Here is a 24,504-nt window from a genome sequence, read left to right on the forward strand (position 1 = left end):
CTGACGGCTCTCTCCCTCTTGGCCAATTGTGAATGCCTGACTCCTCCCACTAACAGACAGGTACCTTTGGCGCTAACATCCGTGACTTTTTCCAGAGCTTCCTGGCTTTATTTTTCAGAAACATCTCCAAGCTTGAAACTTGCTGTTTTCAAATTCAGGAACTTTTCCAGGTGATTAGAAAACTCTAAAACTGTACTCGCTGGGCAGATTTTCACCTCAGCCCGCCCAAGACCGGTTTCAATTTTGCCCAACTTGTACAAAAACTGATGCTGACTCTGCAATTTTAGTTTGCAATAAGAAAATTACTGAAAGTGTATCAATGGTTGCAGAATTTACTCTCATGATCAAAATGATTATGAACAACAGTGTTGACACAACTGACAGTAGTTAGCCAAGCAAGTCATGGTACATTTACATTTTTTATACGCGTCATAAACACACAAAAGGCAGAGGCCACACCCACCACGTCAATAACACATTCATGTGAGTGTGTGTGTGTGTGTGCTTGGTTTTGGTGACCCACTGGAGATGTGTTCTGATGTTACTGACCTCACCAGGACCTGTGGTCCTCATGGGACCAAAGACCGTCTTAATGTAGGACAACGTAATTTGGGAGCTGCTGGTCATAGTTAAGGTGTGAACAGAGGTTAGGCTCAGGTTAGGATGAGGATCAGGATCGAGGCTGTCCACATGAATGGAAATCAATGGAATGTGCGAGTGTGTGTGTGTGCGTGTGTGACATACCTCTGCACTAGAGGAGGTATGTTAATCAGTTCCAGACCTTCCTCCCCTGCATCACTGCGGCCAACAGACAGTCCTTAATAATCTGTCACACGTGGCAGCAGACAAAATGGGAGGTGTGTGAGCGTAAAGTTTTAATTGCTGATTTAATTTGCTGCTGTCAAGTAAACTCAAACATGCTCAGTGTTCTCAGAGGGAAGGAGAATCTCCCTTCAATATAATTTCCCATTTAGCAGGAGCCGTAGCTCATCATGCAGACTATTTGTTTTATTTTATGAGGTTCGAGGATGTTTTCACGAGACTTTTGCCCCCACAGCAATCTAATGGACTGAGTAAAGTCTGCAGTGCTTCGACGATAAAAACCTCTCCAGAAACGGATGGATGTTGAAACGGACTGGTTCTTCAGCAGAAATGAAGGGTGTGTTACTGTGTGAGTCACATTATCAGCAGAGAGGGAGGACAAAGTAACCAGCTTAACTAGGTCAGAGGAACAAAGCCCCCCCACACACACTTCCATGGCTGCCACACTTGGATAACTACAGTAGAGTTCTGCATTTCGTGTTTCATGCAGCTTTTCCTCGTTTGCTCTCGATGAAAACTCTGATATCTGAACTCCACAAGCAGCAATACAGTAGAAGCACATCTGTTTGCTTACTGAGAACAAACTCTTAACAGGTCACAACCTCAATGTACTGCACAGGTAAATATGGCCCCTGGTGGCCAGCTGGTCCTACTGCAGCAGGTTAAAAATGAACTGTACAAATCGCATATTCAAATCTGTGTGCTCCAAGCAGAATAAACCCAGTGGAGATCATTCAAAGCACTGATGTGTTGTCCTGCTGCTGAGTTACAGAAACTGGAACAGGATTTTGTTTTGCCCCTGATGCTTCCAAATTCTAAACATGTTCGGTTGCCAAAACGTCCCGCAGGTTGAGAATTTATGTGTGTAGTTTAGTGTAGTAGTTGGTGAGACCACAGGCACGATAGTGCAGCCTCTCCTCTACTGGCAAACTTAGGCGCCTCCATATTATAGATAATAATACGATAATTCATTCTATCCTACTTTCACCCAGATTATTTAAACCCTTAAAAACCATACTGCAATTATTTTTGACAGATGCTGTGTATCTCTTCTAATGACATTTTTTACAATTTCCTGTTCTCCGAGAAAAAAAAAATTATGGCTTGTTTCTTACTGGGTTCTGGACCAAACAAGTGTGCAACCTCACATCTGGAAAATCTCGTGTGACCCTCGCCATCATCACTGCAGCTGCTGCAATCTGGATCTGGCGTTTGACTTGGTCATATTCACCAGTATTGCTGCCGTACTCCTCCACATTACAAACGTGAATCCTAGCATGGCTTGGCTGGATGATTCATGGTCATTATTTTCTGAGATACGCATGGACACTGAGTACGGCTACACGAGTACCGAGTGTGACGTTGCTTGTGTTTATCATTACAGTACCCGTCATTTCATTCCTTATTATAATTGCATTTACCTTTGTTCTGCAACATGTACGATAGTAATTTCAAGAAATACTTTGTCAAAGTCTCAGAAGCCGGTGACAGCTGTTGATAAGTAAAGTATAAGCTGAGTTGTTTGCTTTGTCCATCATCTGTGCTCTGTTGTTTGCTCGGTTCTCCGTGTGCATCTATTGTCTTTGTGGGATTAGTGGGGATAATTAGAGCGCTGCCATGTAAGTGGACTGTTGGTCTCTTATGAAGCCTTGTGACAGATGCCTGTTTAAGCCACTGACACTCTCGCTCCCTCTCTGAGAGCCTCAACAGTAGACAGATTACTGTTTCGACTCCCTGTCCCACCCCCATGTTTTCCCCACTGACCCCTCTCAATTCCCCCTCTCTGCTCTACTGTGAATGAATCTCAGACTAATAACTTTCTTGCTCTGTCAACATACAGAATGTCAAGGTGATAGGAAATCAATCAATCAAACCTGCTAATAAGGTGACTGACCCTTTTCCCCTTGGGAGTGACCAAGGAATTGCTGTTCTTTTTTTTCCTGGTGTGTCACTTTCAGCGTGATGAACGCTGTCAGCACACCGGATGACAAAGTCAACGAACAGGAAACAGCACAGAAGGCAGTGACATCTTCCTGTGGTTACTATCCCTCATGCTTTACTCCAGTTGTTTTTCAATGATTGCGAAATGAATGATGATGTTACATTGCTGGTTGAACACAAGGAGCAAAAAAAGAAAAAAAAAGCCTGAGATGATTTACCAGCATGGCGACAAGCTTTCACTGCCTCCTTGCATGTTGATCACTCATCATGTGGCTCAGAGATCTGATGAGCTGGAAGCAGGACGCAAACTACAGCGCACCAAGATGGATGCTGACACCAGTGCTGAGGGGAGCACATGAACGCCTGTGTCTCCTGCAGGCTCGGACAGAACTCAGCTAAAAGCAAGACATTGGTAGGTTTAGATTTGGTCGTTTTATGGCCGAAGCCTTAAGCACAAGGAATTAACGGAACAAATAAAACTTTTAGAGAGCAATGGACACACACACACACACACACACACACACACACACACACACACACACACACACACACACCATAACCTGCCACTGACCCGAAACTCTCTGTCTCACTTTCCTCCCACAACTCACCACAACTGTTTATCACACAGCTGTCAATTGGTGACGCCTGAGAGGTGACAGCACCCCCCCCCACACACACACACACAGCAAAAACCACACATACTCACTCACATGCACATAACATTACTGCAGTCCACCCCCAAGCCCACCACCTCACTATGTCATCAGACGTCGCCACCATCTGAAGGCAGCACTGTTCTAACATAGGAAGCTAAAGCTAGAACTATTTTACTGGTGCTAGCGCTATAACAGAGCAAAAACTGACGACAACACCCAAACGACAAGCATATTGGAGATGCTAATTCTCACCAAATCCAGATCATCAGGGGCCAAGAACAAGCAGGACCAGAGGACCCTTGAAGTGCTGGGAGGACTCAAACAAATGCAATGTAAAAGTGCTTTTTTTCTTTTGCTTTGCTGGATCGATCTGCTCTGAAATCTGAGGGATTCTTCCTCGGCTCACACTACCTTCCTCCACCAGGTTTATTGAAAATCAGCCTTGTATTTTTTGTGAAATCCTTCCAATAGCAAACTGGCATGGAAACGTAACCTCACTCTGATATGGGTTGAACAATTCCAGTCAAAGTGAGAATCCCATTCTTTGTATCCAAGTGTGGAAAAAGGATTTTCTACCACAATCATTCCTGACTGCATTCTTTTAAACAAAGAATACATCCTTGAAGAGTGTAAAAGAAATATGGTCATTAGCTGGAGGTAAAAGACATGCTGTTGATCAAAAACAGAGCGCTTGAATGAAACTGCTACATTTTGCTGTGGTACAGGATTCGTGAACATTCCAACCAATGCACACGTTCTAGGGAAATGTACAGAACCATAGAATCCCTACGTACATACATGCAGTTCTGCCCCAACACTTGATGCTAGTTTGGAAAGTAAGGCAGACAGCATAACTTGAAGGCACCGACTCACATATGTCCATCATTCATTATTAATCTTCTCTTTCGCAGCGGTGACCTGAGCGCACGAATCAGTCCTCCCTTACTTGCAGTGACCTTTTCACTCCATTTTCTCTATAAATTTTTGCTTTCTATTTGCATCGATGTCTTGCTGGTCTCTTCCCGTTTGCCATGTGGCATTACACATCCTGACACACTGGGAAAGAATTTAGGTTTTGTTGCAATGGATGTGCCTTCTAATATTATTTTCACAGTGAAATCAGATGAATTAAGCTGTTAATCATGCAGCCCCACCACACAACACTGAAGTACCACACTGCATGCTAATAGGACTGCTAGCAGAATTCAGCACAGCAACTACACGTCACAAGTAGAAGACTCCCAAACAGTACTGTACATACAACCATGACACAGAAGCTACATTTCAGAGGCCATTCTGGGCATTTTAGAAATGAGCCATGGTATTTGGAACCAATAACATGTTAACTGAAGCCCCAACAGACTAAAAAAAACACCAGATATTTCCCTAAAACTTGTTTGATCCTGTAATATTCTGGAACAGCCTGCCTGTGTGAATGCACTGTGGTAGGCTGACATTTAAAAGACACAGATAAGATACGACCATGATACATAACCAGTAATAATAAACTTGCCAGATGTCCACAGCAAACAGGGGTCGATGTTAATGAAAAGACAACACGTGCACACGAATGGAGGTTTTTTTTTTTTACATTTAACTAAGGGTTCCTGATTTAAGCAGTTAAGGAACAAGATGATACACTTGTGGAACACACACTGTATTTGAATCCTATCTATAGCTTTTCTTACTAGCCTGAATTCTTTTCTGTGAATGGACCTGTTAACTTCCGGCGTTACCATGGAAACCGGACCTCAATGATGGAGCTCCGAGTCTTGTCAATCAAAGTCCTGAAATTACACCTGGGCTAATGCAGGCTGGCGGTGGCTTTACTGACAGGAAGGGTCTGGCAAAGGACTCATCAGGGCTTCCTGCATCTCGCCTGTAACGTGCGCTTTCACTTCAGAATCCGTCACAATCATTTCAACTGAAAACTGATGATTAACAGAGGCGGATAACAGCAGGGCACCCTGGAACATTCCAGCAGGGGACATAACTTAGTTTTCTTCTATTCATCTATTCTAGAAGTCTTCTTGTTCTTGCACTGGAGGGCAGATGCTCGCTCCCTCTTTCTTGGACGTACAATGACAATAAAGTCTACTCTATTACTACATGGATTGCTGTGCCCAACATTCACAAATGCAACGCCAACTGAAAAATAATCCAGACTGGCAAACTACCAGACCAAGTAGCCAGTAACCTTTTTGATTCCCAATCTTATTCTCAAACAGTCAGTTAACAAGTAAGGCGAATGTTGACCATGAATAACACTCAGGTTAACGTTGGGTCACCGGCAGGCAGTGCAGATGCACTGATTTCACATTAGCATATTAGCTAACACTTTGAAGTGGATGGAGTGCGTATGACTCCAGTAGAATCGTAAGACAGCCCGGCGCGACACAAAGCTTTGCCTCGAAGCTTTTACAGTCAGATTGACAGTGTTTAGCAACACCGGGTAAAAATGACAAATCTGTAGTGGTCGCGCAGCTAGCACGCAGGCTAACCACTGAGAAGCTAACGTCAGCCCGCTCAGGGACATTCTTTCGCATCACATACACTCCGTTGTGCTCTTACCTCATAGTTCAGTTCTCATCGTCAAATGTTGGACAAACTAGTTCCGTCTATATTTACGCAGACATATAAGAAGGGTTCGTCTCCTAAATGGTGTTGTTTTAAGACTAAAACCCTCCCCTGTGATTCTCCGGTGGTTCTCAAATCCCGACCGACTGAGGGACAGTTGGAAAATGGGGTAACGCCAGTGAAACATCGCGAGATGTCACAATAACTATGAGGTCATCGATGTAATCTCGCGATGTTGGGTACATGGGTGAAACAGGGAAGCTGCGAAATATTGCGACCAGTATCCCGATAGCTGTATTTAATAAATAGATAAATATGAAATAAATAATCAAATACGTTTATGAAGGAGAAATTAAGGAAATTAGGTAATGTATTTACTTTGCACTCTTATGAACTATTCATGTTTTATTTATTACTGTATTTCTACCTGTTTATTCATCAGTTACCCTCGACAGCGTATGGCTCACACCCTAAATAGGAAAAGTTTAAGTATCATGATGGAGTCACTGCCTTATCATTTATCACGTTAAAAAGCGGAATTTGTCAAACATGATCATATTCTCTTACAATGTTTCAAGAACATTTTCACATCACGGTTATTTGTTCATATAATAAGGCGACAGTGTATTCATGTAAGGTGAAAATATCACATCACACTGTTAAAAACTGTTGTTTCACGTTATGAGTGGATACTGATCCTTTTTGGGGCGTGGTAGCACTACGATGCTGTAGCATCCAGCATCGTGCTAAAACTGACATCATATTCAGAGGATCATCATCGAAACCTTTTTCTTCTTTTATTAAATCGATCAAAAAAATACCAAATGGATAACAATGTTGATAAAACAACCTTGTTGAAAAAAATTCAGACAAAATAAAACAAACTGAATAAAGTTCTGCATGTGGTCAATTTTCTTTGTTTAAACTCATCGTATCACAAAGTTGAGGGGCATTTTTGAACTGAAGTTTTAAAATTCAAAAAATTAAATACTCCTATTAGTAAAAGAAACAAAAACTGGTCTTTTTAATGGTTTTGAACCCTGGCGATTGCTCACTCGGCACAGCAGGGGGCGGTGTACGCCCCTTTGTGAATTACAATCTGCCATTAAATTGACAGTAGAAGAAGAAACAAAGCAGCAGGAGAAGAAGTAGTCAGCTGGTACGTGACAGGCGTTTGGGATTGAAGCAGGAACCGCGCGTTGTAGTTGTCTGATTCAGTTTCGCACTTGTGATCGCACCGTTTCTGCTGTCTCAGCCCGTGTCACGGACCCAGTTCGCACGTCCGGTGTACCAGAATGAAAGGTTTGTTCTGCCGGACCGATGGAGCTGGCGCGGAGCCCCAGTTCCTGATTCAGGAGACGGTGAGTTTGGTCCGTCCAGCCTCAGCTGGATTTGTATGTTTGTGTCACTTTCACGTCTCACCAGAACAACGTGAGAGCCGAGCTGAGCTGCACAATCAAGGCCCCACAACAAACCGTCTGAGCGATGCATCTGTTCGTTTGTCCTCTGTGCGTATTAATATGACATAATGTGACATACACACACCATCACCCTGAAAACTGCATTACTTTTACTGTTTTTCTGATGTAAATGTACATTCCCAGTGAATCACTCTGGGAGGTGAAGTGGTCGCCCTGTCTGGTTCAGTCCTTTCCGTTACTCAAAGGCAATTTTCATGACTTGAAGCCCATTACAGTCTGGTGGAAACATGTTTGACAAATAAAGCGTTAGACAGAGAGCTGAGGAACATTTAGAATCATCACAATCCCTCTGCTCACATCGAGCAGATTTTCTCCTCTTTTCTCATGTTTGGTCGGTGTGTTTTCCTCTCTAGACCCTCCCTGAGGTCGTAGGCAGCCACCAAGTCCGAGTTCAAGTCAAAGCCTGTGGACTTCGCCCACTGGACCTCAAGGTAACCAGAGGTGGAAGAAGTGTTTACTCAAGTATGTACTTTAAAGTCTTGGCCCCGTTCATTTGTTTCCCCTTTCAAAAACTCAGCAGTTGTGAGTTCTCTGTGACTCCAGGATGCAGAAAGAGTCAGACGTGTGTAGTAGCTTGAAGCTAATGGAGAATGATGGCTAACAACAGTTTAACTCCCCGGTATAATCCAGGTCTTCTTAATCCAGACTATGATCAGTAATCCACGAACACTGCGGTCACCGTTTGTTCGCGGTAGCGCTGGGTGCGACCAGCTGACACGTTCAGATGCTGGTTCCTTACTCAGACGTGAAGATCTTGTGTACTTGAGACGATAAAGAGAGCCTGCAAGTGTGCGATGAACTGGTGAAGCTGCTCGTCTGTTGTTCCGTCCAGTTGCTGGAAGACGTCGGGATCCCGCGCACTGTGATTCCTGTCGGCAGAGAGGTGGCTGGGCTCGTGCGACAAGGTTGGAAATGCAGAAGAGGACTTGCTTCATAACTGAGATGTTACATATGGATGTGTGTATTCAGCTCCGGTTTCCTGCTTTGTGCTCTCTCCTGTAGTGGGTCCAAAGGTCACCTTCTTCCAGCAGGATGATGAAGTTGTAGGTAAGAACCTCCCCCATCAGACGCCATGACTTCATATGTGAGTACTGGCTGAACACAAGACGGGAGACAGGGACCTGGAACCTGTCCTGCACCCAGTCGCAGCTTTAGGGCTCCACTTGCATCTCCATCCTCTGGCAGGGAGGGTTTTAGAGCAGGTGAAGTATTTTTGCAGTCCAACAGGAAGTTAGCATCGCCTTGAGGTCCCTCCCCGCGACGATCAGCTCTGTGGTGAACAAAAGTTGATAAGACTCACGGGTTTAGTTCTTCAAGATCATCTTGATGAGTTAACAGCACTTTGCCGGCCCACTCATGGAGTGTTTGAGGCACCCGTGGTGATAAACGTCTCGTTCTCTCCTCACCAGGTATTCTTCCTCTGGACGCCACCTGCTCTGGACTCGCTGATGTCATCGACATAGATGAACACTATTTAGGTACCACAGACTCACACTGATGTTGTTAGCACAATATATCGTGATACAGTGCACACAGAGATGCATAATTTACTAAACATATCTTAAGAGTGGAAAACACTGTGCCACCCAGGTCATGTGATACACGGCCACCACACCGTATTGAGAGCTCAGCTGCATGACATCGATACTACAATGTAACACTACTGTGTAATGGTACTGTGTAATGGTACTGCATGGGTTTTGTGGTGCAGTCCTGGCGCACTGCAGTGTGAAAGCTCTAGAAGTGAGTTTTTGTTCATCTTCTCCAGTTCAGAGGCCAGAGAAGCTCAGCTCGGTGGTCGTTGCCGGAGCTCTGCAGGACGGCCTCGCCGCTTACACCGCTCTACACACTCATGCTCACATGGCGGCCGGACACACGCTCCTGGTCATGGACGGAGCCAGCGTACGTGATCTCAAACCATACCGGGAGCTTGCTGTTGTTTCAGCCGCGGCCTCAGCTGTGTTTGCATTGTCCTCCTCAGTCCTTCGGCCTGATGTGCATCCAGCTGGCTTGTTACCACGGCGTCAAGGTTCTGACCACGTCGCACTCGCAGCAGCAGCACGTGTTCCTGGAGCAGCTTCGGCCCAGCGTAGGTCTGTACAGCCCTGGCGTCCGTGGAGTCGCTTCTGCCTTCGCTGTGACAGCAAACGGAGCAGAAAGGATTTTAATCAAAGAGACGTTTGAATGCAGGTCAAATGAGTTTATAGGGACGCCCCATGTCAGTCAAGCGCGTTCTCCATCTCCCAGCAGCCACTAAACTTAATACGACAAATTTATTTTACTTTCAATAAAACATCTGTGATTGCCGTCTTGATAGTTTTCTGTAATCATTTTTGGACTGTGAACCTTTTCTGTGGACACAGTAAAGCTCCAACAGTCACGCCATACATTTACTAGTAGTACAGACGCGCCCACGCCACTCGCGACTTTGAACATTTCAATCATCTGCTGTCAGTCTGACGCATGACTGCGGTCTTCTTGCTGGTATATTTGATTTAATTTGTGGCAGGCCAAGAATAAGCAGCTGAAACCTGAATCTGCTGAATCACAGGGTTTATTTTAAGAACAGACTTTTGCTGGTAGCTTTGCGTCGCTTCAACCTTTTCATGTGCACTTCCCTTTCTTTTCTCTTTTTTCCTGCCATGTTTTCCTCAGGTGTTCAGGATCCTCTTGTTGGTGAGACCTGTTCTATCTTTCTCTCATATTCCTTCCTTCTCCGTCCTACACAACCCAGCTGGACTGGGGTCAGCATCTCACTGAAGCCGTACCAGTACACAAAAATCGGACCTGCTATGTTAATGAGAAGCTTTTTCTGAGTGAGAAGCAGAAGTTTGCTCATGTAACCTCCGAACACCCAGTCTGACTCCTTCAAATAATCAAGTTTTGACCTGACACACGCCGACACCTTGTGGATGCAATCTGAAGTGCAACTGCTGCCAGCTTCAGACTAGAATTTTGAACAAAGCACTGACATGACGCAGCAGAATGACTGACAGTGTCTTTGTTACGAAGCCCGAGTCATTGCGGTCTACGAAGACTCGTCAGACCTGCTGTCGGCGGTCCTGGAGGAGACCGGAGGACTGGGAGTGGACATCGTCATCGACTCTGGAGGTAAACACACCTCCTCTACGACCTCGTTAATGCTGGTGCAAGCGGGACCGTGTTCAGAGCCCTGGAGGGACCATCCAGATTAGCCTGCTCCCTCACTTCAGTTAGTGAATATTTTTCGCGAGAGTTGTATACTGTGGCCATGAAATGATCGAATGGAGGATCGACGTGAAGCCTTGCTGCCTCCACACATCATGTTTGCTCTTTTAGCTGCGCACGAGTGCCGTTCGTTTCCCAGCAACAGAAATTCTTATTTACAATGTTTACTCTGTGTTTCTTGTCATGTTAAGTGCGTCTTCAAGAACAAGAGCCAGAGGACATGAAGCTCCTCCCACACAAGCATGACATCATCAGTGTTTTGGGAGTGGGGGGGCACTGGGTCACATCCCACCAGGACCTGCAGGTGAGTTGTGCATGTCCAGCCTGATAGCAGCTTCATAGCAGGGTCCTGTCCAACTGTTTCAGCATTTTTATCCCAACATGAACTAAACAGTAACGTGTCCTCTGGTGTCCTACCTGAGTTTGTCACTGACGCTCCTCAACTGGCTTCCCCAGCTGGATCCTCCAGATTGCAGTTCAATGTATTTAAAAGCAGCCACGGTCTCGTTCCTCAACGCTGACGTCTGGACAGCTTCGTTGGCCCAGCAGGGGCGGTACCTCCGTATCCTTCACCAGCAGACTGCAACCTGAGGCCGTCTCCTTAGCAACGGCTCGTGGCTTCTGGTCCCTATCAGTTCAACCTTGGTTCACTTTCTGTCAGCCACTGCAGGTGCGGTGAGATCAGGTAGTGCCGCGTCTGCTGTGTTGGACAAGTTCATGTTTCTACCCGCAGCAATCAACTGCGCGAGTTGCTCCAGTTTGTTTCTCTCACAGGACCCAGTCAGCTGGTGCACAGCCACCGCAGATCACCTTTGAGCCACAAACTGTACCAGAGTCAGTTTGTAAAGGACTCAGAAGACCACCTCCTCTGAGGTTTCACCCCTGCAAATAAACAAAGAGCCGGATGGAGGAAAAGACACCAAAGTGTGGTTAGATCAGATCAAACGAGGAAGGTGTGACATCATTGCATCTGTTGTATGACGTCTTTAACAGTCGTGTGTCAGACATTCTGAAGGACATCGTGGAGAAGATGTCAGCTGGGATACTCAAGTACGTCCAACCTCGGCAGACTCGCTTCTCTGTCCTCAAATCCACAAATCAAAAGAATTCCCTGGTTTTGACTTCGTTTTGATGGCAGATTTAATGAACATTCATGCTAACGCAACACATTTAAGCTTCAAGTTGAAGTCACTTCCAGATTTTTCTTAAGGGAAACACTTATTTGAGAATTTATCATTGAGAACAACTCATATTCACCTCATATTTTGCCAAAAGGTTAAGAAGGTCTAAGTTTTAAGATGCTGTTGAATTCAATAGAGCAGGAAGATCAGGGAGACAAAGGAATACCTCAGGATTTAGATTCCTGTCATCGACACATCCCGAGACAAGCAGGGACAGAAAGGAGAAGAGCGTTCTAAACACGCATTCCCCTTCTTGGTTCCCTGGAATGTGCCTGGTCGATGCTGGAAAAGCAGCACTGGAGTTTGTGTCTTTAGACTTTTTGCCAAATTTCCTTTCCATTTCACTCCATATTTTTGTCTTCTTTGAATTTTCAAACAAGAAAACACTACTTGGGTAACTGGTTTGATCTGACCGGGGTGTGGCTCAAGGTTAACTCAGGAGTACAAAGGGGATCTGTTCAGCGTTGTTTTGAGGGTCCAAAATCTGTGTGGCTTCTATCCAGAGGAACACACAAGGAGGCCAGCAACATCCACCTCGGGCTCCATGTGGTTCCAGCTGGTATCTGAGTGTGGTTTGTAACCAGCCCGTAGCTCCTGATCCACAGAACGAGGAGCGTCCGCACGCCACAGATCAACCCAGTCACCCAAACTCAACCACAAGTCCACCCATCCTATCCCAGCTCTGTTTCACTTGACCAGAAAAGAGGTTGACTTCAAAAACATGATTGTGGCTTTTACAGGAAGTCCTGTTCTGTCATAATCAAAAGTGATCCTCCGTCTCCAGACCCCAGCCTGAGGAGGCGGTCCCTCTCTATGAAGCTACGGTCGCCATGGAGAGCGTGCAGCGTCGCAAAAAGAAAAAGGCCGTAGTTCAGCTGTGACCAACTCAGCTGAGATGCTGCTGCTGCTGGATGTCTGAGGCGGTGAGACCTGGACCTGATCCTTTAAAACTCAAAACTTTAAAGAGCAGTTTCATTACTAAGGAACCTCTTCAACTGTCTCTTGTTCAAATGCGGACATTTTTTTGACTGTGTTGTTTTCTCAAATGTCACATTTAGCTCCTAAACAGGTTTGATGCGGGTCACACATTTGAGATGAGCTCCTTCTGGGGCGTCGGCTCCAACAAAGTCCTCTGAGGTCTGCAGCCTTCAGGTTTAGTTTGTTTCTTTTTTCCCCCCTTTGTGAATCCACACATCTTTCTTTGCACGACTGTAAAACTCATGTAATTAAAAGGAAGATTCTTTCTTTCTTCTTCTTCTGGCGAAGTCTTACTCAGCTGGCTTGTGATGTAATTAGAGGGGAGGAACCGAGGAGTCTGGTGCTCAGACGCCACTGTGACATGCACACGTCAGAGTGAAAGATACAAAACAGTATTATGCGTTTCAGAGTAGCATGAATCACACGCCATGACGGATGGATCAGAACTCCTCTCTTCCAGAATCATCACTCCTTTCTGATGAATGAGTTTCCCTCTTAAACACACAGCCGGATGTTTCCCACCCAGCACGCCATGTTGACGACGAGGCCCAACGAGATTTATTTGAGCCGCTACAGCAGCTCAGTGTTGCCTGAAGGACGCTGCAGCTGTAAACATGGCCGGTGCTTTTCCAAACGTGCTCCAACTGCACACCTGGAATCAAACCCGTGATCTCCTGGGTACCTGATGTCCACACGTCCTCATCAGCAGGCGGGACAGAGATCAGGCCAGCCGATGAACTGGTTCACTGTAGATCCTAATGGCCAGAGCACCTATCACATGTCTGTTTGCAGCATCATCGGGTTGCCATGGCGACATTTGATTGTCTCAGGGAGTCCTGCAATGTCTCCAGACTACTTCCCAGGATGCACCTCTCCTCCTGTCGCAGTGACATCACCACATCTAGCTGCTCCTTGATTGACAGGTCACACCCCAGGAGACTTCGAGAAATCTACACACACACACACACACACTCATTTGAAAATGGTCTGGTAGTTGCTATTGTGTGTGTGTGTGTGTATATTTTCGAACCTCGTCCAGAGCTTGGTGTGTATCTTGTAGCAGTCGTTGACACACACACTCTGCTGTCTGAACACTCCAGCGCTCTCTCTCCTCACTCACCATCTGGCCGAGCAACACTGCCCTCCACTGGGGACTAAAAGAACAGACACACACATTCCAGACTGTAACTTAACGAGACACACAAACTGATTGATGAGTTCTTTTAAGATAGCGTGCGACTGTGTGTGAGTGTGTGTGTTACTACGTCTTACTACAGCGTCTGTGGCAGAGACAACAGTCGGAGCGCCGTCATCAGCCTCCAGCCAGGACCGTCGCTGCTCACCGTCAGATTACTACCGCCAGGGAGAGACAGGCAGCGCTGTTTTCATTGTACTTTCATCTGTTTAAAGCCTGAGGTTGATTTAGGGTTACATGACAATGTGAAATAAAAGTGTAGGAAGACGGATGAGATGTTTTTATCAGACTGAATGTGCTGTGATGCGTTTTCCCTTGTCAGCCAAAGGATTTGCAAAAAACCCAAATGCTAACAAGCTTGAAGTTACACAGGTCGCTAACTGGTGAAGGTGAGTGGCAATTTGTGCCGTAAAAACTGTTGAGGAGTGTTCAGGGTTCCATTCTGACCTACGAAATCCTGTGATGTTTTATTAGAGTGTCGACTTTATCGCACCAGAACCACACTCAAGCCACAGCAGTGACGTGCCAGTCGTTCATGTTACTAACAGGAGCAAAAAGAGTAATAGTACTTCTATATTTTGTCTTTAGACATGACAAGCTGGTGAATCCTACTGGTGGAAGTTGTTCTCTCTGAGAAACTTTATCTTCTGCTCCAAACTCTCGTCGCCTCTCAGAACCTCACACAGCAAATCTGCAGCAGAGAGACGGAGACGGCGAAGCTTGATGATCGTTTCGTTTCTTACCAGCACGAGTTCATCCCAGCCGTCATAAAGATGTGATGTTTTCACATAAATGTTGAGTTGAAACATTCAGAACTACACCAGTGCTCAGCTTCAGCTCACCTGTGTCCACATAGACCACGCTGTGAGGGTTGCCGGGGGCAACAAAGCCATACTCCAAAAGCAAGCGCTGGTTGTCATGGGAACCGTAGTTGATGAACGTCTGCTGGAAGCGCCGAGTCCCGGAGACGCTCCTGATTTCGTAACATTTAGTGGCGTCATTGAAACTTGCTTTCACCTGAAAGGAAATGATGTAAGAAAGTTTGCTGTGACCTCGGCAACGCCAGTTTCTGGGTTTATAAGAGGGCGACGTTTACCTGCACATCAGGACGGTGGTTGAGCAAATCCAGGAAGGGAGCTAAAGCATAAACATCCTGTCCACACAGGAAGTTGTTGGACAGGTGAGACATGAAGACCGAGCGAGTGTTGACGCTACACCACGCCCACCTAGGGGAGGGACAGGGGGAACAGCGTCATCACCCCTCAGAGTCGGCTGCTTTTTCACGGGTAAAACAATGAAAGTGCTCTGTCACTGAAGTGATTCAACAAAATAAAACAGTTTCATGTTTGGCTGAACACAGAAGCTCAGAGACACCAGCACCACGACCACCGACCCCAGCGAAGGCCCCGGGAAGCAGAAGTCAAGACAAACACAAAGCCAGGGAGGAACTTTACCAGCGTTTATAACAGCTGCACAGAGCGCCACGTCAGGAGACGGTGACGTCAGCGGCAGATGTCAGCACACTGACACAGAGACGGACCAGAACCGCCCAGAACCAACACAAGGTTCTTGTTGGGGGTAAAAAGAGAAACACGAGAAAGGTCCTGCTGTCCTGGGAATGACACCAGGATGAAACCCCTTCTGTGTCCCGAGTCAGCGCCTGAACGTACCTCAGAGCCTCGTAGCTCAACACGTCCTCCACCGGCTGATCCAGGATCGGCTGCAGGGACCTACAGGATCAGCGAGTCACTGTATAATCAACAATACATTTGAATGTCCTAAGTATGAATATAAACTGCTGTCAACCGCACAACTGTGCAACCTCAACAAATGCAACCTCGATTTTGAAAAGTACTGCAAAAAGTTGCAGAAATGGCTCTTTTGTGTCAGGTATTTTTAGTTACTGTTATATTTTTGATTTAGGAAAAGTTAGGTTGAGACAGCAGGTTTATGTGTCTTTGCTGAAATATGAAGTATAAATATAACGTATAAATAGTAGTATAAATATGACGACACACGATGCTAAACTAGTTGTTGATATAAACCGTCATTTTCTTTTCTGGTCATACAGAATATTGGTGTTAGCGTGCTAGCCATGTTAGCTTGTGCTATTTCCAGGCAACAGTCTCTCTGGTAAGCTCACTTAAAAAAGTCCTGATTGGATGAGTGAATCTCTCGCAACGCCTCCCTCTGCTCGAGAGCCCGCCTCCGCACACTGGCAGGCAGGAGAGCTATTACATCATCAGTGAAGTAAGCCGGGCAGGTGTAGGTGGTGGGCAGGACGTCTATGTAGGCGGACCAATCAGAAGCCTCTCCTCTGTGACGCTCACACACCAGGAAGATGCAGAGCACCAACAAAGGAGAGAGGCGGGGCTTCCAGCTGCACAGACAAATACGCAGTAATGTTTTACAATGTTATGTACTATTACTAGTACTTCTACCTCATCACACAGACAAACAGAACCAGGGTTCATGCACTTTCATGACTTTGTCCATCGTCACTGGACCACTTAAACCTGAGGTGAATTTCCCTCCTCTTTCCAAAACCTTCTGGCTTTATTTAGTTTTCCCAAAATTTCTCCATGCTTGGAATCACAGTTTCCAAATCTGTTAGAATTATCATGAAAGGAATTCTACTGTTCCACTGCTGAATGTTTAGAAAGTCAGTGAGCAGCAGTTTTAGTTGATGGTGATCTCAAATTGATCAAAATAATGATAATTTGTGCCGTAAGCCGACATGCTGTTGCTGGTTGCTGCATCTGTGAGTTGTCACGCCTCCGTTGTGTTGCTGTTGTCGCCTACCTCTTGATGAAGCGTCCCAGGTAGCTGTTGAGGACCGTCGACGTTGTGAGGAGACACGACTCCGGCAGAGACACCAGCAGCTGACCGGGCTGGCGGACACAGTCAACACTAGAATTACTATTGTTATTATTACTGTGATAATTACTAGGACTACTACATTTGCTTGTACAGGAAGCACAGAGGTGGAGGACTCCATGTGGGACTTTAGGGGAAGATGCTGATTTTATAGGTAGTACTGATGGCAAAGATACTTGTTGTTTGAGGCACAATGTTTTACTGTTTAACAAGGAATCAATTTTACTGTAGGCGGCCCAGTGGTGCAGTGGTCAGCACTGTCACCTCACAGCAAGAAGGCTCCGGGTTTGAGTCCCGGCTGCAGCACGGGGTCTTTCTGGGTGAGTCTCCATGTTCTCCCTGTTCCTGCTGGGTTCTCTCTGGTACTCCAGCTTCCTCCACAGTCCAAAGACATCAAGAGGGACCAGGTTAATCCAGACTCTAAATTGACCGTAGGCGTGGCTGGGAGAGCCAATGGTTGTCTGTCTCTATGTGTTGGCCCTGCCATGGACTGGTGACCTGTCCAGGGGGAAGGCTGCTGGGATAGGCTCCACCCCCCTACGACCCTTAACAGGAATAAGCGGAAGACGATGGATGGATGGATGGATGGAACTTTTACTGTCCCAATGACAGCAGCGCTCAAGCACCGCGCCATCCACTGGAAGACCAGTGCAAGGACGTCATTTCTATTGTAAAAGTCCCCACACCTGCCAAAAAAGTGCTGACATCAGCTACTATCAGCTGACTGATTAATCAGCTGTGTGATGGTATTAATATCAATGAACTGATATAAGCCTGTCAGCTTTGATAACATTTATTCCAAAATACTTCGACGAGGGATCAAATGTAGAACCGGCTCACCTTGACAGCCTTGAGAGCCTGCAGGCCTCGACCTGTGTCTGGAGGGAGAGGACATGTGAATGTCACACTCAAGTCACATGATCATCATTGAAGGTCTGTGACATCATAGTAACTATGGCAAACATTGGTATTATTTGCTGGTGTCCAGTGGGACGCTGCGATTGCACCTGGGAAGAAGGTGGGCTGCAGCAGCGTCCACGTGAATCCCCGATGATGTAGAAACTTCATCAACCTCACGTACTCGGGCCGGTGACTCAGAGACACTGGGGACAGAGACGCAGACGGACGGAGCTGTGACGGCAGAGACCACTAGCAAGACAAAGGTAACAACTGCCAACCTGTTTATACCTGACGGGATGATGAGGTCACGTTTTTTCCTCCTCCTCGTCCTCGCGGCTCGTCCGGCCTGACAGCCACGACCTCTCATGACCCTGGCGGGACTCGAGACCCCTTGGGACGAGGAGTTTGCACATTTAAACAGGGAAAAAGCCGTCTGTTTCTCGGGGAAGCTGATGTGATCTGGAAACACAGCGCTTCTCCAACACTTCACGCTGAACTGAGTTTAACGCGATGGTTTCCTTCTATCAAAATGAGCCTGTTGCCAGCAGGAAATATACAGAACCAAAAAAGGAGGAAGGAGAACATGGCACAGGAAGAGGTCAAGACCCCAGGAGCACAAAGCCTGGCCTTCTTCTGTCACGCTGATGTGCTTTGAATGTGAACGTTTCTTCTACTGTCTATTTTCATTACATTTGCAGAAAAGAGTCCTCCAGATATGAGAACCGATCCTGATCGGCTCCCAGTGACCTGTGATGTCACAAATTCTCCTAACTCAGGTTTCACGTGAGCTCTGACAATCTTTCCTCCTTCAAAGGGTCACAACGTCACGTTGAAGCTCAAACATTGAATTAAGAGAAAGAGAAGAAAAACAAATTCTTTAATGAATCACAGGTTAACCTATCAAATGTACATTGATTGATGGGTTAAACGTGAAAAACTGCATGATCTCAAACCAAACACTCGCCACTAGTTTGATCTAGACCTAAATTTTGCCCTGACAAAATCATAGTCCACAGCAGAAGCGTTTCACATTCACAAAAATTAAGGGTGAAATATTAAGAACAGCTTTTTTATAATGTACTACAATAAAATCAAACACTTCAACCTCAAGAAAAACGTATATTAACTTTACAACTCTTACAAACAGTGACCGACGTTTTAAGCTCGATTGAAGTGGAATCCTCGAACATTTCTGCGTACCAGTGAATCTAATAAACTTCAGCGAGATCGTCACCGACATTTTCTCCAAAACGTCAGAACAAACGCAGGTAAAAAGCAAATTATTAGATGTCTAATGAGGGAGTTTAATGGTTCATATGAAGTTAACAAGTAAACACTTCACCTCAATAATCGTCAGTTATACCGCGTCTCCATGCTGCACCGCCGCTGCGGTGCCTCCAACACCACGTGGTTAGCTTGTTTTTCCGGTTCTGCGCACTCAAGCTGCGCACAGCTCGCAATTCGACTCGCTCGTTTTCTCCAATTTTCCTCTGCAGCGTCACCAGCTCGGGACCGTCGCTCCTCACCGGGACGCCAGACCACATCAGTAAGATCGACTCACCCACAGCTGATAGTTAGCACCGCTAAAGAGCGCTAGCTAGCTAGCAAGTTAACAAGCCAGCACGTTTGTCAAAGCTGATTCAGTTCCCGTATGATGACGATTCCCGCATGGCCTCGTGGCCGTTTGAGCTAAAATGTCAAAATGCCTCATGAAACGGGAACTAACTGCTGATTCTGTCTCTAATTTCACGGCTGTTCGCAGCAGCCAGCAACTGTGTCCGTGCTCTATCAAATTACAAATGAAAAGCTGCATGGAGGTCAAAGGTCATCCCAGTGCTGCTGCTATGACTTGGCACTTTTTGCTACAGTTGGGAGCAAATGGTTCTGCCAAAACAACTAAATTGAGCCCTTTGATGTATTTTGGGCGTCAGGTTGAGCACAAAATGAAAGAACAACAGCTTCCAGGTGACACCTGCAGTAACGTTTGTCCTGCTTCTTTGTGTAACAGTGTTCAGAGCACCTTACACCGGGTCCTGGACATGATTCCACTTGATACATGTTAGTAACTGCACAGTTAGATTTGGGTTTGAGGCTGTTACTTCAGAACCTGTCATCATGACTCAGCAAATTTCAGGAACAGAACAGCCTGGGGAGCCGTTTGTGTCTTGTAACTTGTGACGTTACAGCCTCTTCTGTTCACTCAGTATTCAAACGTCTCTGTTTGTCCGTCAGGGGACGGCCATGTCTTCCAAGGTTGCCGTGGTAACGGGCAGTAACAAGGGCATTGGCCTGGCCATCGTCCGGGCGCTCTGCAAACAGTTCCAAGGAGACGTTTACCTGACAGCCAGAGACGTGTAGGTAACAGTCAGGTGCCTCTGCGGGAGCACGGGGACGCTCGCCGCTGTTAGGGATCATTTATTGTCCCGACGAGGGATTCTGGTGCTTGGCTTGAGTTCTGAGAATGGAGAGGAACGTGTCGTCTGGTTGTGTTGCAGCGGCCGCGGCCAGGAGGCGATGGAGTCCCTGGCCTCGGAGGGACTGAAACCCCTGTTCCACCAGCTGGACATCAACGACCTAAGCAGCATCGCCACCGCCGCTGCCTTCTTCAAGGAGAAGTATGGCGGCGTGGACGTCCTGGTCAACAACGCCGGGATCGCCTTCAAAGGTGGAAGGAGGCGGATAGATTCACCTGCATGACTCACACTTTACCTCAGACAGATGACGAATGATTAACCAGCATAATGATTCCTAGTTCCAATAAATGTGTTTGTTTTGTTCTGATTTTGTTGTTAATCTCATATTTGAATGCTGGGTTGAGGATCAGTCGCAGCGTTTAACGTCCTGAACTGACGAGTGGCTCCTTCAGGCTAAATACTGAGATCTGAATCGATTTACTTCCATTCAGTCAGATTCTTGAATATTTTTTCAAATTCACAATGTTTACTTGTGTTCTTTCAGTGTGTGGGACGTCTGAATATCATAACTAATGCTAATAACATCAGTAAATATCAGTTGATAATATATTATAGAATATACATGTTATAATAATCCCCCCTCCCCCCACAGTGGCGGACACGGCTCCATTCGCCGTCCAGGCCGAGGTCACGCTCAAGACGAACTTCTTCGCCACCAGAGACATGTTGACTCACTTCCTGCCGCTGGTTAAAGCTGGAGGTAAAGATCCTGGACACGGGTGTGATGAAAGCACGGCCGGGATGTTCCGTGCGTCGCTCCCGCACGCCGGCGTTGAAAGCGACTTCTTGAGAGCAGTTCTGTTCTTCCCGGTTCTGCTTGATCCTCTTGCTCTGGTGTTCGGTGTCCTGCTGTTTCTTCTTGACTTGTACCAAGCGTGTTGTAACAGCCGTCCTCACGTCTGTTCAGGTGCCAAAACCAGTTTGACAGAGAAAATCAAACGTCTGAAGAGACGAAAGCTGTTTACTCCCCCAGGAGGTGGAGAGGTTGGACGAGGACCAGTCAGTTGGAAAGTGACACGAATGTTTAATTTGGAGTAAGAACGCTGCAGGGCTTCTATTAACAATCACACACAGATAGAGGGGCTGCACGGTGGTGCAGTGGTCAGCACTGTGGCCCCCAGCAAGAAGGTTCCGGGTTTGAGTCCCGGCTCGGGCGCAGGGTCTTTCTGTGTGAGTCTCCATGTTCTCCCTGTTCCTGCTGGGTTCTCTCTGGTACTCCAGCTTCCTCCCACCGTCCAAAGACATCAATTTGGGGACGAGGCTGATTGATTCTCTAAATTGACCGTAGGTATGAATGTGAGTGTGAATGGTTGTCTGTCTCTCTGTGTTGGCCCTGTGATGGACTGGCGACCTGTCCAGGGTGAACCCCGCCTCTCACCCGTTGATGCTGGGATAGGCTCCACCCCCCGCGACCCTTAATGTGTAGGAATAAGTGGAAGATGACGATGGATGGATGGATGGACACAGATAAAGCAGAACATTACAGGAACTTCTGGAACGGAACCTCTCAATCACGTCCATCAAACCTGTAAACTTAGAACCCTGTGGGGAAGTTCTAGCTATCACTCAAACCCGGGTCCTTGTCAGTTAGCAGAGAAACCCAACCAGAATCACCGTGAACGTCGGCCATTTTGGTTCGTGGGTTTCAGGTCGTGTGGTGAACGTGTCCAGCTTCGTCGGCTCTCGTACCTTGAAGCAGTGCAGCCCGGCGCTCCAGGAGCGATTCCGTAGCGAGGACATCACGGAGGAGGAGCTGGTGGGACTCATGCAGCGGTTTGTTGACGTGACCCAGAAGGGCGAACATAAGAAGGACGGCTGGCCTGAGACGGCGTACGGTGTGTCCAAGACAGGACTGACGGTATGAAGCTGGAATGAACAAAGCAGGAGACGGATTCATTCATCAGCGTCTGCACCGCAATATTCCACAGCTTCTTGCTTTATGCACTGATGTGTTTGTGTGTTTTTAGACTCTTTCCATGATCCTGGCTCGCCGCCTGTCTAAGGACAGACCACATGACCAGGTGACCAGCTCTTAACAAGAGGCTCCATCAGTTTTGATTTGCTGTGTTTTTACAGTTAAAAGTCTGCAACGACTGAAAAGCCTGTTCACCTCCTTTCCTATTCAGTGAAATTCTCGTTCATTCTTGTCACATTTCCTCCATCGCACAGGTCTTGCTGAACGCCTGCTGTCCAGGGTGGGTGCGCACTGACATGGCGGGTCCCAAAGCCCCCAAGTCACCAGACGAGGGCGCTGAGACGCCAGTCTACCTGGCGCTGCTGCCCGCTGGAGCCACAGAGCCTCACGGGAAGTTTGTCTCTGAAAAACAAGTGCAGGCATGGTGAACGGGAGCAAGATCGCTGCCCCACATTGTCAGCACTGATCTGACTGACACAAATTCTGGACCCCATTGACCCCACACCCCCCTCATCCACCCCCCCAATTTAAAGTGGCATTTAAGACTTTTTGGCGTTGTTGATTCTACTTCTCCTTGAGGGCAAATCAAAGACCTAAACTTCTGGCTCACATTTGGCTTCTGTGTCTTGTTTCCGTATGTGGAAGCTGGAACAGCCCAACAGTTCAAAGCTGCCATCTATTTTCTCAGATTATTCCTTCTATCATGGAGTTTAAACCAAAACCTGAAGAACACAAAACCCAAATTAGTCAAACTAAACCAGGAAGCTGCATCTCTGTTCCCGCTGAGTGTAAAAATAATCGTGCATTCCGCTCTCTTACCGCCGGCTAGACGCTGGTGTTTTTGATTAAACCCAGTTGTCACTCTGGTTGACGATGCCTTTGGTATTATGAGCATTTTTACTTTTCTTTTTTTTTACCCTGAAAACTGGAAAAAGGAAAATGTGCCTTTGGGACAAATGTTCAATGTTGTCAAAGGGAATAAAATGCTTCACTGCTCAAGAATGCTTTCCCATAATCCTGTGCTTTTACATCAAAGACATTGTACTGCTTTCATGTAAACATGATTTGATAATAAATGCACTTCTAAAGTGGCACTTTGTCAACGTATTAATAAGCAGACACATAATAGAGGGTCAATATACAAAAGATAAATACAAGTGTTGTTTGTAATGTTAGCTAACCAGCTTAGCCACATGCTAACGTTCATTTTCCTCTCAGTCAACAACACAAACATGCATGAAACCATGACAGCAACACAAATGTAAAGCAACCGACTATTTTATTTCCTAAAATGTGACACTAAAGACTCTGGAGCTCGGCATGCACGACTAGCATGGCTGCCAAAGAGCCAGCCACATATATTTAGCTTGAAGCTAATGGAGACCGACAGCTGACAGCAAAATGGTCCAAAGATGTCAGTTAGTCCCTGCAGTGGTTGTGGATTATTGGGCCGACGCTGGATGCAGACCAGATGATGTGCTTGAGTTCACCAACATTTTTAGACAGACTTGCTGCAGACATACGTGGCTGGGACTTTCACAAATAAGCAGAAAAGTTAAAAAACAAGTCTTTTGGAGTACTTTACCAGTAAAATACACTTTCTGGGTGAAGTAACTCTTTCAAAAACAAGTACGATTCTGGAGGCGTCATGGTCACTGACAGCTGACACTTCCAGCCGGATCCTGCAGGTCACCAGTAGGGGGACCGCTGGACCCTTTGGCCACAGCGCCGACCTTCCTCAGGGGTGTTTCAGCATTCCAACGTTCACATCCACGCTTTTGTTATCATTTTTGCCTGGAGCCGGCGTTAATGCAACAAGTGAGAGAGATAATTGAAATCAGATATTGTTTTCAGAGTGATAAGACAAGAATTTGTACAAACATTTTCCAGTGAAAATCCAAATTGTTACGCTTGAGTTTATCAGCTATGGTTCCCTCTCTGTCTCTCTCCCTCTCTCTCTCTCTGAGGTTGAATCCTGACCTGGGTTGTGGCGGCGGGCGCCGTGTTTGTGGGACTTGTAGTCCTGTCAGATGACAGAAAAGCTCTGATAACCTTGTAGATAAAACTAGTTGGCAGCGGGACAATAATCCTGTAATCCTGCTGTCTGCTGAGGGAAGCTGTCACACTCTGGCTGTGATAATCGCAGTGACCACCATTATCTTTGCTTGTAATTGCTGCATGAGCGTTATAATTACTTTATTGTCCCTGCAGCGGGGAATTCCTACAGAGCTGAAATAACACAAGTAATTCAGCGCACACAGGGATCAATACTCCTCACACACACACACACACACACACAC

The 24,504-nt window shown here is 46.4% G+C and overlaps 4 protein-coding genes across 18 annotated transcripts in view; 2 read left to right on the forward strand and 2 right to left on the reverse strand.

The window, feature by feature from the left end:
* itsn1 (intersectin 1 (SH3 domain protein)) overlaps positions 1–6,160 on the reverse strand; it is a 45,421-nt gene extending 39,261 nt beyond the window's left edge. For all 7 annotated transcript variants that reach the window (XM_086179825.1, XM_086179826.1, XM_086179824.1 and 4 more), the window contains exon 1: positions 5,991–6,160. The gene's annotated coding sequence lies outside the window, so the exon portion shown is untranslated. The remainder of the gene's footprint in view (positions 1–5,990) is intronic.
* Positions 6,161–6,241: 81 nt separating this feature from the next.
* On the forward strand, positions 6,242–14,584 carry cryzl1 (crystallin, zeta (quinone reductase)-like 1). Of its 6 annotated transcripts, XR_015109356.1 has the most exons (15): positions 6,242–6,361; positions 7,252–7,357; positions 7,831–7,908; positions 8,310–8,382; positions 8,480–8,524; positions 8,887–8,955; positions 9,246–9,379; positions 9,459–9,570; positions 10,133–10,153; positions 10,490–10,588; positions 10,876–10,988; positions 11,141–11,246; positions 11,689–11,734; positions 12,606–12,788; positions 12,924–14,584. XR_015109356.1 is itself a non-coding variant. In XM_086179829.1 (14 exons), the coding sequence occupies exons 1-13, from the start codon at positions 7,292–7,294 to the stop codon at positions 12,744–12,746; spliced, it is 1,059 nt and encodes a 352-aa protein (XP_086035955.1). In that variant the 5' UTR covers positions 7,119–7,291; the 3' UTR covers positions 12,747–12,788; positions 12,924–14,580. The 6 variants fall into 6 exon arrangements, 3 of the variants coding, with proteins under 3 accessions (XP_086035955.1, XP_086035954.1, XP_086035957.1); XM_086179829.1 differs by lacking the exon at positions 6,242–6,361 and having other exon boundaries at positions 7,119–7,357; positions 12,650–12,788; positions 12,924–14,580; XR_015109357.1 differs by lacking the exons at positions 6,242–6,361; positions 10,133–10,153 and having other exon boundaries at positions 7,119–7,357; positions 12,924–14,582.
* setd4 (SET domain containing 4) lies at positions 6,901–20,459 on the reverse strand. Of its 4 annotated transcripts, XR_015109355.1 has the most exons (15): positions 19,158–20,459; positions 18,104–18,205; positions 17,923–18,018; positions 17,756–17,793; positions 16,841–16,929; positions 16,182–16,418; positions 15,709–15,768; positions 15,135–15,264; positions 14,881–15,055; positions 14,651–14,729; positions 14,116–14,196; positions 13,874–13,997; positions 12,032–13,793; positions 11,102–11,566; positions 6,901–9,612 (listed from the first exon to the last, which is right to left on the reverse strand). XR_015109355.1 is itself a non-coding variant. In XM_086179827.1 (13 exons), the coding sequence occupies exons 2-13, from the start codon at positions 18,180–18,182 to the stop codon at positions 13,638–13,640; spliced, it is 1,344 nt and encodes a 447-aa protein (XP_086035953.1). In that variant the 5' UTR covers positions 18,183–18,205; positions 19,158–20,459; the 3' UTR covers positions 10,113–13,637. The 4 variants fall into 4 exon arrangements, 1 of the variants encoding a protein (XP_086035953.1); XR_015109353.1 differs by having other exon boundaries at positions 11,102–13,793; XR_015109354.1 differs by lacking the exon at positions 19,158–20,459 and having other exon boundaries at positions 11,102–13,793; positions 18,104–19,146.
* cbr1 (carbonyl reductase 1) lies at positions 19,240–23,206 on the forward strand. The gene is made up of 7 exons (XM_086179832.1): positions 19,240–19,361; positions 20,048–20,169; positions 20,311–20,480; positions 20,882–20,989; positions 21,939–22,147; positions 22,257–22,310; positions 22,459–23,206. The coding sequence occupies exons 2-7, from the start codon at positions 20,057–20,059 to the stop codon at positions 22,630–22,632; spliced, it is 828 nt and encodes a 275-aa protein (XP_086035958.1). The 5' UTR covers positions 19,240–19,361; positions 20,048–20,056; the 3' UTR covers positions 22,633–23,206.
* The last annotated feature ends 1,298 nt before the right edge of the window (positions 23,207–24,504 follow it).

This window comes from Aulostomus chinensis, chromosome 16 (assembly GCF_037954235.1).
Source record: "Aulostomus chinensis isolate RoL2024-O1b breed Wild chromosome 16, RoL_Achi_v1.0, whole genome shotgun sequence".
Lineage (NCBI taxonomy): Eukaryota > Metazoa > Chordata > Actinopteri > Syngnathiformes > Aulostomidae > Aulostomus > Aulostomus chinensis.